Source organism: Dryas octopetala, chromosome 5, assembly GCF_963921425.1.
Source record: "Dryas octopetala chromosome 5, drDryOcto1.1, whole genome shotgun sequence".
In the NCBI taxonomy this organism is placed as follows: domain Eukaryota; kingdom Viridiplantae; phylum Streptophyta; class Magnoliopsida; order Rosales; family Rosaceae; genus Dryas; species Dryas octopetala.
Window position 1 is genome coordinate 20,047,127 of NC_141370.1, and position 16,251 is coordinate 20,063,377.

Consider the following 16,251-nt stretch of genomic DNA (forward strand, 5'->3'; position numbering starts at 1 on the left):
CATTTCCTTTTTGTCCTTTGGGCAAAGATGTTGAAATGTCAAGGTTTACATGCATAATAGAATACAACATTCATGACTGTGTCAAAAACAAGCAGCAAAGAGTACATGGAAACCAGCAGGGCACCTTCACACAAACTGATTCCCTTGCACATCCTAAAGTCAAACAAACATTCAACTAATCTAAAACCTGTATTACTCGACAAAGCCAAAACTAAAGCTGTTTTTCGCTTTCTTTCCATGAGACTCTTGGCCTTTATTAATGACTCAAACCCATAACACTCACCCTCCAACACTGATAAAACCCTTGCTAGGTTCCCCACAACCATAACATGTGCAAATGCCACACAAAAGGGTACCCCTAGAAACCCAAGGACACCCCAGAATCCTGATACTTCTGAACAGATACCACATGCAAATAGCATCTTTGGTACTACTGCTAGACTGCCAACCAAAAATCCAAGGAGTCCAAGTGCAATAAGGAATTCACATAGACCTGTATTCAGAAGCTTAATCCAAGCGATCCCACTTCTCCTAAGCAACCTTCTTCTGTCGAGGGTAATTCCATTGTAACTGTCTGAAACAGCCTGAATAGTAGCGGCTCTTCCAAGAAGAGAGAAAGTGATAGATGAAGGGAAGCATATAATAATGTGAACAATGGTTTTGGATAGTAGTTTGGGCAGGGGATGTTCAAGTATATGATCTGTGATTTTGTTTGTTGAGGAGGGTATTTTGGGAAAATGGTGAAGAAGAAAGTGTGAGATGAATAGTGAGGTTGGCAGAGGGGAAAAGAGGAAGATGGCGATGGAATGGAAATGGGTTGGATGGAGAAGTACAACTCTGATGGATTCTCTGAAAATCTGGGTTGTGCTCATGAGATTGAGCGAGTCAAGGACTTGTGCTGTTCTTCTTGACATTGTACTTGGAACAGTAAAGCATAGAGATGATTGAGAGAGTGACAAACCATGTGGATATGGATTCTATAAATATGGAAGGCTTGATGGTTAAGATTAACAAACTAGAGTTTTGGTTGCTTGCATTCTAATAATTCATGATTGAAAAGGTTTGTTAAGAATGATTATATCATGGTCACTAATTCCATGAGAAGATTTTTTATTCTTTGAGATATATTTTAAAGCTATATATCAATCATGTGGTGGTGGAAGTTCTGTTGATAATTTGATATTTCTGGACGAGATTAATTTGGAATCTATAAAATTATTGAATCATACTGCTTTACAAACAACACTTATTCCTGATTTGTTTTTTGGTGTATTTTTTACTTCTTTGTTCTTTAGTATAATTTGGCCATTACATATGTATTTTTGCTAAGAGGTTACCTAAGTTGTTTTTGTCCTTTGAGCAAATTATGGGAATGATTATGGTGTTAAAGAATTAAGGGTGGTTAAGATAAACGCCAAGGCTTCATAATTCCCGTGAATGAGACATCATGATTTTATTTTCCCAATGAACTCCCACTTAGGGGAGCTTGTGAGTTTTCAACTTTTCATGGTGGGTGAAATACTGAAATGATAGGAGAGAGAGAGAGAGAGAGAGAGAGAGAGAGAGAGAGAGAGAGTTGTTATGCAATCTAAATTGAACATAACTACGTTCACTTGGACATTAAATTTATCTAGTAAAAGTATTGTACATATGGAATAAAATTATTGTCACTTTACATTCTTCTAAAGGCAAGATCAAAATTGTAAGAACCAAAATTTGGAAGGGGAAACATAGAAGAAAATGGAAAGGCAACTAGAACAAAGTTGCCTCTTCACCTCATTTCTGGAGCTGTTGTTTTGTCCAAACTAACCAAACTACCATTTTCATTCATATCCTTTACAAACTTTCCTCTGGAAATAGTTCCTCCTTGATTGTAGGAGCTATCCACTGTATCTGAATATAGGTTATATCCCAAAGATCATCACCTTCCTTCTGCACTAAAATCTCTTTTTCCTTCATCTCAGTAATCATCTTTCCCAACAAGCCTGGGACTAGTTCTGGCAGTGTTGATCCACCATATGGCCCCAAATCGGCTTTCATACATGTGTCCATTCTTCTCAACACTCCTAACCAAAACGTCCGGAACCCATTACACTGTGATATCTGTATCAAGAACTGCAAGTACACATCTGTCAAGAGCTCCATTGCAATCTTTAAGGTCGCTTCCATGCCTCTCATCTCCTTCTCTGCATTCTCTCTTCGCGAGTATTCCAACATCTTTTCGTGTAAATCATCAACCATTGCGAAAACAACAAGGTTGAAACAGTTGATACAATTGACTGGGGTGAAGTCCAATTCCTCAGCCAGTTTGAAACTTTTTTGAAGAGATAAGACTGCATGGTTTCTTATCTCTTCACGCCGGGCCAAGCTAGTCTTTCTAAAAGCCTCCCCTAGTTTGACAAATAAGTTCATGGTAAAGTTAGAAGAGCCAAAACCCTTTAAATCCTCTAAAGAGAAGTTACTTGTGTTGCTCGACACACTATAGTTGTTCCCAGGATCTGAGTATTGATGTTTATACCATTGGATCAACAAATTTACAGAATCTGCTAACAGGTCCATCATCTTCAAGTTCTTCTCCAATGGACTGTTCTTGAGTGCAATAAAACTAAAGGCACAATCAATGCAGTAAGGATAATTTGTCCGTGAAACATGAGTTCCATCAGACATCAACATGATCAGAGTCTCAACTCCCTGTTCATAGACATCGGGGTGTCGCCCAGAGACTGATAACAAGTGGAGAACTGACTTCCATCCAAGCTGGGTTTGCAAATTGGCAGGGTACTCAATGATAATCTTGTTTACTGATTGTGTTATGAACTCACAACAGGTGTCTAGAATTTCTTTTTCCAGCTTCCACATTAGATTTATTGACTTGAAAATGAGCTCCTCAGGGACCTTGTCAGGTCGGTATGTCCCCAGGAGCTTGAGACAGACCTTGAAGAGGCCTAAAATGGCCTTTTCTGCAAATGGGATAGGGGAGAACATGGGAAACTGAGCAACCGCTAGAAGATGGTCATGAAAACTAGGCCAAAATGCCTGGAACCTCTGGATGTTGGCCGAGGCGATGGCAATGATCAAATCCCAGCAGAACCCAACAGTTTCTTCTTCTTCAATTGGTGTGCTAAACTTTTGCCCTTTCCCAGCAGCTGCATATATCAAAGAACGCCCAAGATTGTGCAAAGCGTCTTCAGGAAAGTTTGAACTATTGCTGAAGATGCTCCCAATTCGACATTGTTTGATAACCTTGAGATTCTGTTCAAATTCACTCATGCCAAGGGATACAGCGTCTTCTGCACTCTCTAATGATAGAAAATGTGAGAACCGACTCATCATGCCAGAAGGGCGGCCTCCAAATTTGGGATCATGAGCAGGGAAGATTATACCCGACTCAGATGTTGTTACGGTCTCAGATGATGAGGTGGAAGCAACAGTCTCAAATTCAATGACAGATTGGGGAAGTAGCTTAAGCCTTTTGAGTTTCAACAAGCAGTCCACAATGTTCCTCCAACCTCCTCGAATTGACTCTCCAAAATTGTTTGCAATGGTGAAAACAGCAAGTGTAGCTATTCTTGGCTTCAAATCTTTGCTAAAAGCAAAGAGGGTTTCTTCTGCAGAGGCATAAGGATTCAACAGTGTAGTGAATCTGGAGAAGGTGGCAAGGAGTTCATCAAGAGTGTCCTCTAGTCCATACTGAGCTATCCTGGCTACCGAGAACAACCCTTCAATGCATTCATGGAGCAATTCCTCTTCTTCAGCATGCTCAAAAAATGCAGAAAGAGCTGCAACCGATGGGCCAGCGATGGAAGCAAACATATCTCTCCCTAGCCGGCGATCAAACTCACATACAATGTAAGGCTGCACCATTTTGGATCGGTTCATCAACTCAATCCATCTGTTTGGGTTCATCTCTACTGGCAGACCAGATTGACCAAAAACGGTGATTGCATGGTTTGAGATGGACTGGAAAAGCTCAGAGAGATACTCTCTTGGAAGATCCTTCCCTCCATTGATTGCTCTATTGTTCCTGATGAACTCTTCCTCTGTCATCTTCTTCTTCACTTGTGGATTGTGCTGATCAGTATTGAGCATAATGAGAGAGTAGCAAAGAATCAATACCGTATCCTTGTTTGCAAAAATATCTGCAGATTGTTGATCATAAAAATACTCTGAAAATGCTTCAAGAATGCGCTGAATCTTCTGAGACTCTCCTGGCAAACGGAAGGTCTCCAGATAAGTTCGGAGAGCACTGTCAAGATTCATGCCTGCGAATCCAAAGGTTTCAGTGAATTCTTTAAGAACTTTAATGTGAAACTCATCCGGATCACCAAGATAATCCCCTATCATTATGTTGTCTAGCCCAGGAGTGAATCGGAAGAAGAAAGCAAAAGCCTTTGGATCTGGAGGATCAGTGACTAAGTTACAAAGTTTCAAGTACTCAATGCCCTTCTTCTCATCTCGATTAAAATGGTGTCCAGCAATCAAAATTTTCCTCTTCTGTGCTTTCCTTAGCCTTATAAACTGCACCCAAGTTTCTAAATCGTCTTTGGGTTTGTCTTCCCAAAAGGGTTTATACTCGGGAATTTCAACCGGGTATGGTCCAGAAGGGCTTGTATCGTTTTCTCGATCAATATTATCTGCAATGTTGTGAATGATGATTACCAACCCTTCAAAGGTTTGTATCTGTAAAGTTGTCAAAGGGCCATTCACTGGAAATGACTGCTTGCAAAGCAACCTCCCGATCTCCTTAAACACATTATGGCAAAGGGGATCACAATCATAGTTCACATAGGCCTCAACTACGAATGTTGGTTGCCTGCAGAAATTTATAATCCCTTCAAGTGCAACTTCTTGAAGTTGGGTTGAGGTTCCTGGAGCTGCAACTTTAAACAACACAAACGCGAAGAAAGATTCTAATTGGAGACGAATGAACCTGCAAAAAAAAAGTACATCATAGCATTTCAATGTGATAACAAGAAGAAGAAACTAAATTAAGCATCTCCAAATGAACCCAAAAAAATTGAACCTGCGAAGAAAGTGATACATATTCAAAACCGTACTGCAAATCATGGAAAAAACAAGAGGGCTCGAACTGGTTCCGTAGTGGACCAAATGGTGAAACAGATCATCCTTCATCATCCTCAAAAGCTTCGAATGCATCCCAATTCCATCCCCACTCAACTCGATCGCCGAGTTAATCAAAACCAGCGCGAAAAGCTGCACATCTTCATCAGCTGTTTGCACTGTATGCCCATCTGTCTCCACCACTTCAACCACATTAAGCAGAGAGCACAAGAAGTGGAATATATCAACCGCACATCGAACTCCATACCCAGAATCCAAATTCCCATCAACATCATCAGCATCTTCAGTATCAGTTTCGGAGCCATTATCATCGTCCCTGACCTCGATTTCAGGCAATCTTGAAAATATGATCTGGATCAGCTCGTGCATTGTGTACCTGGCACTTCGCTGGAGCAAGTCCCCTCGGTTCGTCGAAAGCTGCACGACATGAAAGCAGGTGTTGACGACGGTGCAGACGGCTTGATCGGAGAGCAAAACCGAGGCGCGGTGGTTCATGATGGCGGTCAGAACGTGCAGAATGTTCATCAAGACGGCGTCTTCGGAGACCGGGTCGGTCCGCTCGAGCCGGCAGGTGGTGATGGCGGTGACGACGTGGTTGATGGCGTCTTTGGCCCCGGGGGTCTTCTCGTCGAAGACGCCCAGCTTCAGGATCTTCAGGGTGGCCGAGAGGGAGACCCGCGTGGCGGCCGCGTGGACGTCGTCGCTTTCGATCACGTCGAGGAATGGGGAGAGGTAAATGGACGGGTCGATGGTCCGCCATTCTTGTTGGGGGTTGAAGATCAGAGCGCGCAGAGATTTTAGGGATTGGAGAAGAGATGGGTCGATGCTGTCTTCTCCAATAGCGAAGCAGTGGGTGTGGGGGTCCACCGGACGGCGACGGATGACGGCGAGGACGGCTCCGACTTCGGTGTTGAGCATGCACGACAGACCCAGCTCTTTCCTTTTGGATTTGTTCGCTTGCTTGTTCTTGTCTTTGGTTGATTTGCCATTGTTGTCTTCCTCATTGTTCTCCATACAATTAAAGCTTTGTACAAATGAGTTCAAAAAACGGTTGGGACGACAGGAGATTTTTGGTGGGAAGTTGTGTGGTTCTAGTATTGTGAAAGGACGATTTTGGATTCTGGTGTTGGAGTTATAAGAATGCTTGACTGAAAATGTAGAGCGTGAAATAGGAGGGTAATTTTGTCATCACAGAGTTTTGTTAGAACTTGAAAAAGTGAGGTAGCTACCCGGGTTACCCGGGAAAACAAGAGGTTAGTTTAATTTCTAATTTTGTTTAGTTTTTATTTAAGTTGTATGGTTGAGGATGGATATTTGATGGGTTCTACCACTATTATCTCCTCATTTTAATCCGTTTAGTACTCAAAAGAATAAGATCGAAATTGTGATGGGAAGAAGAAAGCTGTGTTTAGGGTGGGTAGGATAGATCAAGAGTTCCATCTCTTTCAATACCTAAAGAAAAAAATTGTGATTCCATTGTGAAAACTCAAAAGTCTGATTAGCATTTGTTTTTGGACGTGGAGTCGATACCGAATTAGAAATTTACAAAAGGGACTAATTAAACCACTACATAGCAGATGGATTCGATTCGCTAACGGCTAACCCCATTCCTATAATAACGTTACATGCTAAAGTCACCAAAACTAGAAATTTTTACACTGCAATCTATCAATCTCATGCCTTTTGTTAGTTTCCCAATTTATACGAGCTCTTCAGCTCGTGCCACAAGCAAAACAATACATCAAAAGAATCTTCGTCATTGTAATTACCAGTCTGTGCAGTAGTTACCAGGGTCCTCAGCCACTCCTCGTGGAGAGTTGAAAACTCTGACCTCTGTTCACTGGACCTAAAACTTCCTCCGATTGATTTTTTCATTACTTGGCCAGCCTTGGAAGCAGCTTCAACCACCGGCTCTGGGATCCCGGCCATCATTGCTACTTGCAGTCCATAACTCTCCGGGCATGCCCCGGAGGTAAGGCGATAAAGAAATACCAGCTCTTGGTCACTTTTAGAAAAGCATTCAGATTTTGACTTAAAAGCACAAGCCATGTGCTGCAGAGTTACATGCGGATGAGAAGCAAATTCCTTTGTCAGTGGGTGATAGTGTGTCGCAAATAATAGTCTGCAGTTAATCTTTTCCACCAGATGGCGAAACACCTGAACAAGTATAAACAGATGAATCTATTAAACAAGGACAATACACAATTGTACACAATTGAACCATGAATGTAGATGATAGTTGGAAATTTGTAATTGAATGCTGGTATCCATCATTTGAAGGAAATCTCACAGCATATGCAATGGCATATCCATCAAAAGTACTTGTTCCACGACCCAATTCATCAAGAATAACCAAAGAATCTTGAGTGGCGTGTTGAAGAACTGATGCTGTTTCTGTGCATTCCACAAAGAAGGTACCTACAAGAGAATATAAAAATGAGAGCACTTCCATGATCAAATTCCTCAATTCAAAATATCATTCTGTTAATGCATGGGTAAGTCCAAGTTTCAACAGCGAAGATTGTCAATTTTATGATTGCAGGCATCAGGTTAACAGATATAGTCCAAGCATATGCCTGCAAACCACTGTGTCCTGCATTTGATGTTTACTCAAGTCACTGGTGTGAGTTATTACCAAAAACACCACAAATTATTACAATTATTAAAGCAAGAAGCAGTCAGGACTCAACAATTCTTATCCAGTGCAGAACACCAAAATAAAAGCCTTCTCTCTAATTATGAGCATTGGACACAATCAGTTAAAATTATTTAATGAAAACCACCACCACAAAAATTTAATCTGCGATAACTAGGAACAGCCTAACACCACACCAGGTCCAGCAAACTAATAATCTACTGCAATCCCCAGTCACCAATATTGCTAGAACTGCCATCAGTGCATCATCAACCCTAACAATACCTGTTCCAGTGTTGCACACCCTGTTCCCTGTATCCTATTTGTTATTTTCCTTTTTAAATTTAAAAGGATTTACAGAGCTTGTTAATAATGACACTGACAAAAAGAGTTGAGAGGATTCAGCATCTGCTTTTTTGTTTCTTCTTTCACACAGGCGATTCAAATCACAATAAATAAAAGCAATGAAAATGACACTATTAGTTTTGTGAAAAAACTTACTCTCGCCAGTCATGATACGATCAGTGGCACCAAGCCGTGTGAAGATGATATCCACAAGTGAGAGGACGCACGTCTCACAAGGCACATAACAGCCCAGCTGCAAGCCATCAAAGAATTAAAAGACTAAAAATCACGACCAAGCTTTTCAGTTCTAAACAACAAAACAAATTACTCTGAGGAAAAGAAGAACCTGGGCTAGAATAACAGCCAGACATGTAGCACGAAGAAGAGTTGATTTCCCACCCATATTTGGTCCAGTCAATAGTAAAGTGCGTGGATGATAGCCATCTGTATCCTCACCTAGGACTACGTCATTTGGGACAGGAGGTCCTCCGTTTTCCCCAAGTGCAGATGGATGCCATAGTCCTTTAATTTTAAGTGTAGGACCTCTGTTCTCTCCATTCAAAGTCATATTTTCCGATTGAGGCAGAATAACAGGTCTGGACATAGCCCCACATTGGAAACTTGCAGTAACTGCAAAAGATCTTAGTACATCAACGCAGTTGATGGCATGTATGACATCAGACCATTCAGTTGCTTTCTCAATAAACAGCTCAATCAGAATGGACAGTGTTTCGGCATCCGACTTGGTTGCATCATGATTCTGGCACCAAATTCAATGTCAGTAATCTGCATAGAGGTTTAACTCTTGAAAATATAGACAGCTGTAGATAAGCAATATATGAGCATTGAACAAAAAATACCTGGTAATTTGGGAAGTCACTATCTACAGCTGCTTCAAATTGGGTAAGATATTGAACAAGCCCATCACTGCCACTTAGAATTGGAAGTTTAAATACTTTTGATAATGGTTCAATTATATGCGCTTCATTCTGTAATAGCATTAACAAATCCATTGCAATTCTGAGGCCTTTCACAAGAGTCCCAAACACTTTTACCTGTACCACGTTAAAAGTATTATACATTTTCATATTGATAGGGTTCTTAAAATATTGCATTGTAAATTTATGTAAACTGGGGGTATTATCGTAATCTCCTATTTGTGTAATATCTCTTACCATATAAATTCATGGTTAAGGTGAACGGGTTGATTTAATTAAACCCCAAACCAATTCTCTAAACACTTTCACCTTTTGTTAGTATTGATTGAGGTGGATCCTAGTCAACAGCTTGTACTTTGTTTTATACATTTGCCATGTTCTTTCAAGTTTCAATAAAATACCATATTAAAGTAGAAAAGACTTACTCTCTGTTTCAATACTTTTTTTCCAAACAACAGCAATAGGAGAGGAGTTGACGACTGAACACTTGCCCTAATCCGTCCAAGCAACCTTTCCAAGTCTGGAATCTTGCGAAGAGATTGAGCAATAAGGGATATAATCTCTGAATGACCCAGTAGATCTTCAACAACATCAAGCCTATTATTAATGGCTTCAACAGATTTCAACGGATGGCAGAGCCACTTCCTCAAAAGCCGCTTACCAGATGAGGTCACACAGTTATCGAGATATGTGTACAGTGTACCTGAAACCAAAATAGCAACGAGCACAATTAAGAAACCGAAAAACTGAGCCTTCTGCTTGAAGTTATGGAAAGGGAACACTTGCCTGATGGACCACCATCAGCACTGTTACTGAAAATCTCAAGATTTACCAGTGTCTGTCCATCCATTTTGAGACAACCCCTATAAACTTGGTAAGGTAATACATCTCCATTCCGTAAAACATCATCCAACTGTAAGGGAAATGGAACGTGTCAATAACAAATATGGCACACATATAGCTCTGTATACTTACTTTTACTTTTACAAAAGAAATGCAGCTGAGCTTACCATCATCCTAGATAGATGGCTAATAAGTGCACCAAGAGCAGATAAGGTGATTTCATGGTGCATCACACCGTCAGGTCCATGATTCCATGAATTAGAAGACCCTTTGAAGTATCCTTTCAACTGAATTAAATTTCTAACTTGAGAAGCATCAACAAAATCAGTGTCTGGCATCACTGGAGTCAACTGCAGTGCAGCAGAACCTGCAAGAGGAACAGAGATGCAGTCAGAATCACCTAATTCTCTCTCTCTCTCTCTCTCTCTCTCTCTCTCTCTCTCTCTCATATTTATCAATCCAAAAAAGGGAAGGATAAAATTTGAACCTGTTGAGTACTTTTTGAATGCTTTCTGAGCTTCTTTTGACAGCCCTGTAAGAATTTGAATATTTAAGTTTCAAGTGATAAAGTGATTTTCATGCAAACTTCAGGTTGGAACCCTGACAAACCAAAAGGAAGAAGGGATGGGGGAAAGAATCTTTACCTCTACTCTCATATATAACTTCTTTAGGTGACACCTAAATCAAATCCCAAAAAGACAATTACAATATCAGTTCCCAAGCCTTCAAAACTACTCATTGAAGATAGTACACGATGAAAAGAATATAGGAGCATACTTGCATCAATAAAGCTCCCAAAGCAGCACAAGAAGCATCATCACTGATGGCACCAATCCAGAACTTTAAAGCAGCACAATCAATAAAAGCAAACCCATATACAACTGAACCATTCTCAGAGTTCCCCTAAATATATAAAAAAGGAAGAGCATTATAAGTTTTATAATCCTGAATACACATGTCTAGTAGCCAAAAGATAGGCATGTATAGAAGAAATGCAAATCCTTCAAGCATCACTGACTATAAGGAAAAAGCACTGAAAGATGCTACGAAGCCAACTACTACAATGTATATGATGTGCAGAAACAGTGAAAAAATTGTAATTGTATCTATGCGCACTTTGAGGTGGCCAGAATGATCTTAAAAGAATAAGAGCCTGATCTGATGCTTGCTTATAAAATCTCTTAGTAGACTAACTATTGTGTTCAGAGGCTTCGAGGCTGGAATGTTTTTACAAGGTAAACTTCTCTGAACTTTAGTACTTGTGACATCACACTGAACTTACATCCAACACAATTTGGACATGGGATTTAAGGTAAATGACGAGCAAATCACAAAAAGCTTATTTTGCATGTACATTCAAGAAAAATGGAATTCAGTACATTACAAACCTCTTTTATTGCAAGAAGATGAACAGCATCAGGCCCAATATTTCCATCAGTTGCAGTTGATGGTGTGACTACCTGAACCAATTTTCTCGGAATTACCTGTAAGCCAAGGTTAAAAAGTCAAAAGGTTACTTAAACAATCACATAGCACAGAACTGAAAGTAAGCTTTGAATCTTAGGAAGATACTTTACATATTACAAGCTTCATGGAGTAGCAAATGCAAACCACCCCCCCCCCTTTTTTCTCCCCAAGCAAAGAAAAATAAAGAAAAAGAAATAATCAATAATCACCACTATATTAGTCCTTATCTTATCTCTATAATAATCACCTCTAGCCATGAGTCATGACCTCATGACTTATATTTTTGTAATTACTTTCCACTACATTAGCTACTTACGAACATTTGTGAAACATGAACTAACCAAAATCACACTTGAAACATAAGTTCAAAATTGTAAGTGGGATCTGAGAAGCAAGGAAAAGATTCCATTGGTCAAACCCAGAAAATATCTTATATAAGTTAGCATGGTCAACTTACAGATTTGGCACCTCTGGCTTTTGCTTGATCAGAAGTCTCTAACTGCTCTATTCGTCCAACTTTATAGCTTCACAAAAGATGTAACAAAAAACAAGTGCACTATGCAGTATTAGTCTCGGAAATGAGACACATAAATATGACCACATGGTAAAATGATGATTAAATGCATCTTGCAACAAAGGATCATGATCAAGTTTATATAAGGCTAGTCAATCACATACCCACGTACAACCAGCTTTTGAACAGCATCATCAATCCCACTTTCAGAGATACCAACCTGACCACATAGGGAAAATCAATACATGCAAAGTACTCTGAATAACAGATGGACGTATACTTTTAACTGGTTAATCAGAAATAACTAATGTAAATCAAATAATTTAGGGCTTCAAGTCACCTGCCGACATTTCCCCACTCCACTCAAGGTCATTTTCCAATCAAGCTCCTTATGGCCAATTTCAGCATCCAGTTCATAAAGCTCATAAAATTTTCCCTGTGTTTGATCACATGTTGTGAAATCAGGTAAGAAGAATATAGTTCCAAAAACAAGATTTTGAGCTTGGAAATTCTAAGACATAAAAATCAAATATGAAATAGTTTTACACCATATCCTTTTAAAAAAATCTCAATTGAAGAAATATAAAAATTAGAAAATCATCTTAAAATCCATAGTACAATAAACCAAATAAGCAGTTGCAACTAACCACTTTGAAGAAAATAACAACATCCATATATTGACACTTGACATCCCAATATTGTTTTTGTGATGCTGACATCTTCTTCAGAGCATCCGGCGGTATATAAAGTGTTGTTTTGTCATAGAGAGGATCATCAGGCCTTCTTCTATTTGCATCCCTTATTCTGGATGGGTCAAGCCACTCAAACTTGCTAGCCATATCAGATGCTTCCCCATGACTCTTGTCAAGGGCCAAAGGTGTCGGCTCCTGAAGCAGTTTCACTCTTTTGCCAGAATTTAGCAATGAACCTTCAAACTTATCCCCAAACTTAGGAATATCCTCTTGAATTCGTTTCACACGAGGAACCAGGCGTTGTGTTCCTGGTGTTTCTGGTCCGGCAATGTCATGTTTATACAATCCACCATTTGTTTGGTTCCTGCCCCAAAAAAAAAAAAAAAAAAAAAAAAAACCAAACAAACAAAAATTTAAACCCTAAGTGATGAGCTTGAACAAAAACTTAAACCCTAACTCCTAAGTGCATATATACGATTGAAAACAAATACGTATGTAAAATATTAATATTAATAATATGATTGAAGAAAATGAAAAAAATAGTACCCTTGGATCTGAGAAGCCGTTTTTTTATCATCGACCTTCATGAACTTATGCATGATACTGGAGAAGGGAGAAGAGTCTTTCAGCTTCCCCGCATTCGCCGGCAAAATCTGACGCGGCACCTTCTCAGGCGGAGTGTCGGTTCCTCTAATTTCTTCGAGAACCGTCGTAGTCCGATCGGAAATGACGGCCTTCTGGTCCTGCTGTGTCGCCGGAAAATGAGAAACTCGGCTGCCGTCTGGTGCGTCTCCGACGCCGGAGCTACGGTCCTCCGGCAAAGGCTTTCGGAAGAAGGAGAGAATCGATTTCTGGCGCTGCATTTTTTCTGATTCGGAGATAGATGTTAGGGCGAATACCGCGAATCGGTATTTATTTAGCAACTGAAGAATTGGCGCCAAAATTTTGGCCTTCTGGAGTGCTTTGTGTAGCTGTAATGCGCCGAAATGATTTTGAAACACTTTACCTTCTGTAAATCAGGTTTTTTTTTTTTTTTTTAATATTTAATTTTATGATGAAAACATTAAATCAAAATATGAACCGATATTGTTTTGAATATAATAACCTTACCCCAAGGTTAATAGTGTTCAAAAACCCAAGAAAATGTCCTTGGTTAATTAAATTGTCATAAAAAAATTACAAATTTGGTCTACTTATTTTATATTTAGTTCAATTTTAGTTCACAATTTTTTTTAAGTTCAATTTTGATCCACTTATTTTATACTTAGTGGTTCACTTTTTTTTAAGTTATGATTTTAAATCATTTTGGTTGTATTTTCTTCAATCATAATTGAAATATAAGTTATATTTCATCATTTCTTAGTCATAGAAACCAATTTGGAGTATTAGAATCAAAGATAATTGAAGTTTGGTGAAGTTTGAAAAATCTATAAATTTTTTATGAAAAATTGATACTTTCGGGTACCCTTCTTTGGGATCAATTATCTTGAGTTTAGAATTCCGATTTGAATGATTTTTATATGGTTGTAAAAAAGAGATGCATAGCTTTAAAATAAGTATATGTTTGCTGAATTTAACTAAAATTTGATAGGATAAAAGGCGAATTTGGATCTTTCTTGAACAAGTTGAACAATTAGTGGATCAAAACATAACTTAAAAAAGATCGTGAACCAAAATTAAACTATGTATAAAATAAGTAGATCAAATCTATAATTTCCTCAATTATCAAATGTATGAAATTTATTATAAAGGGGTAAAAATGTAAAATATACAACCTGTTAAAAATTTAAAAAAATTCTAAAAACAAACATATTCCTAGAAAAGAGGAACCGCGCACCAACCAACAATATATTACTTATCAAAAACAAAAAAACCAACAATATATTGAAAAAAAAAGTAACATACTAAACAACTATTATCTTTTTTTATTTTTTATCATAAAGCAAATTGTTATGCTCGTGAGCCCATGCCAAGGGGCTAGTTATTATTAATTCAAGAGTTATAATACTTCAGGACTAACTATACACAAACCTGTTTAAAAAATGATTCATTGACATGTCTATTTAACACATTGAATTAATGTCAAATTTTGGCATGATAATTTCGTTTAACTACTATTTAAAAAACAAAACTAATTTTTTATATTTGTTAATATGTATTGTATGAATCATTTAGTTGTTGTTGTATAAGCTATTCTTACGATTTTTTACATTGTTATTATCATCAAACAAAATTTTCACTGTTTTAAAGTTCACCATCCAATGTCTTAAGGTTCACCATATAATGCCTCATGGTCCACACCACAAATGCCTCAATGTCTATTACAAAAATAATTTGCATGTCTTTGTGATAGGAACATGCTGATGCCACGACAAAAAGAAAAAAAAAAAAAAAAAAAGGAGAGGAAAGAAATAGAGAGAGAGAGGAAATTCCCGGACATACAAGTCCCTCTCGTAGTCTCATCTATTACGCGGTGTCTCAACTGTCAAGGTTTACCCTCAATACCTCAAGTTCTACCCCATGATGCATTAAGGTGTTCTCGACAATGCCTCAATGTCCACAGATCTACTCATCTTCATTTTAAATTTTTAGTTTATAATATATGTGAGTCAATCTGAACATATCATGTTAATAAACAAATTAGATTAGTATAAAATTATTTCACACGATTACTTATATATGTCGGATTATAATTGATTATTAGCTAACCTGATGAAGAACTCATTTTTCATACGACATGCCGTTTTAGCTTGAATCTTTGGTTCTATGGCGAGGATCATTATAAACATGAACCAATGAGACATGGCCACGTCAACGCCCACAAATATTTCCACTAAAAAGTGAGCATTTCATCGCCAACGAGAACTGGACAGTCCCCGCGAATTTTCCATGGATAGAATTTTAAATAAATATCTAAAAAAGAACTTTTGAGAAAGTCTGAGAACTTTCCAGATTCTCACCCCGATATATACCCACTGATTTTCCCTCGTTACCACCTTTCATCATTTCACAGTCACACCACCCCCCACCTTCAAAATCCCAATCTATTCATCTCTCACTGTCTCTCTCACTCTTCGACGATGCCGAGCCGATACGCAGGTGCCATAACCCAGGACTGGGAGCCAGTGGTGATCCACAAGACCAAGCCCAAGGCCCAAGACCTCCGCGACCCCAAGGCGGTCAACCAGGCCATCCGGTCCGGCGCGCCGGTCCAGACCATCAAGAAGTTCGACGCCGGCTCCAACAAGAAGGCCGCGCCGGTCGTCAGCGCCAAGAAGCTCGACGAGGGGACCGAGCCGGCGGCGCTGGACCGGGTTTCGACGGAGGTGAGGCAGGCCATTCAGAAGGCGCGGCTGGAGAAAAAGATGAGCCAGGCCGACCTGGCTAAGCGGATCAACGAGCGGCCTCAGGTGGTCCAGGAGTACGAGAACGGCAAGGCCGTGCCGAACCAGGCCGTGCTGGCCAAGATGGAGAGGGTTCTGGAAGTGAAGCTCAGGGGCAAAGGTGGCAAATAAAAAAATTGTATCTGAAAACGGCGTCGTGTTAGGGTCGGATGCTATGAACATACTGTTTTGGTGTTGTCAGAAGTGTGTGTGATGAAGTTGTAGAAAGATAACAAAGATGTATAGGCTAAATTGCCGTTGAATTTCATGAAATCTATGGAATTTGATGTTGTTGTTGGCTTGATAATCTGTCTTTAGTTGTTGGGTATTGTTTGGATCTGATCAATTTGGC

At 39.2% G+C, this 16,251-nt stretch overlaps 4 protein-coding genes across 4 annotated transcripts; 1 reads left to right on the top strand and 3 right to left on the bottom strand.

The window, feature by feature from the left end:
• Window positions 1-35: 35 nt before the first annotated feature.
• Window positions 36-943, bottom strand: LOC147285459 (uncharacterized). Its single transcript, XM_086245438.1, has one exon. It carries the CDS (start codon window positions 912-914, stop codon window positions 39-41), a length of 876 nt encoding a protein of 291 aa, XP_086101564.1. The 5' UTR covers window positions 915-943; the 3' UTR covers window positions 36-38.
• Window positions 944-1,836: 893 nt separating this feature from the next.
• On the bottom strand, window positions 1,837-6,096 carry GNL2 (GNOM-like 2). Its single transcript, XM_086245798.1, has 2 exons — window positions 5,024-6,096; window positions 1,837-4,930 (listed from the first exon to the last, which is right to left on the bottom strand). The coding sequence occupies exons 1-2, from the start codon at window positions 6,094-6,096 to the stop codon at window positions 1,837-1,839; spliced, it is 4,167 nt and encodes a 1,388-aa protein (XP_086101924.1).
• Window positions 6,097-6,609: 513 nt separating this feature from the next.
• On the bottom strand, window positions 6,610-13,458 carry MSH7 (MUTS homolog 7). The gene is made up of 17 exons (XM_086244671.1): window positions 13,063-13,458; window positions 12,472-12,880; window positions 12,165-12,260; window positions 11,989-12,044; window positions 11,768-11,834; window positions 11,232-11,327; window positions 10,621-10,746; window positions 10,488-10,521; window positions 10,331-10,375; window positions 10,011-10,210; window positions 9,787-9,913; window positions 9,426-9,703; window positions 8,923-9,117; window positions 8,409-8,822; window positions 8,219-8,315; window positions 7,373-7,500; window positions 6,610-7,239 (listed from the first exon to the last, which is right to left on the bottom strand). The coding sequence occupies exons 1-17, from the start codon at window positions 13,377-13,379 to the stop codon at window positions 6,769-6,771; spliced, it is 3,156 nt and encodes a 1,051-aa protein (XP_086100797.1). The 5' UTR covers window positions 13,380-13,458; the 3' UTR covers window positions 6,610-6,768.
• A 1,977-nt stretch (window positions 13,459-15,435) lies between these two features.
• On the top strand, window positions 15,436-16,222 carry MBF1C (multiprotein bridging factor 1C). Its single transcript, XM_086245071.1, has one exon. It carries the CDS (start codon window positions 15,597-15,599, stop codon window positions 16,029-16,031), a length of 435 nt encoding a protein of 144 aa, XP_086101197.1. The 5' UTR covers window positions 15,436-15,596; the 3' UTR covers window positions 16,032-16,222.
• The last annotated feature ends 29 nt before the right edge of the window (window positions 16,223-16,251 follow it).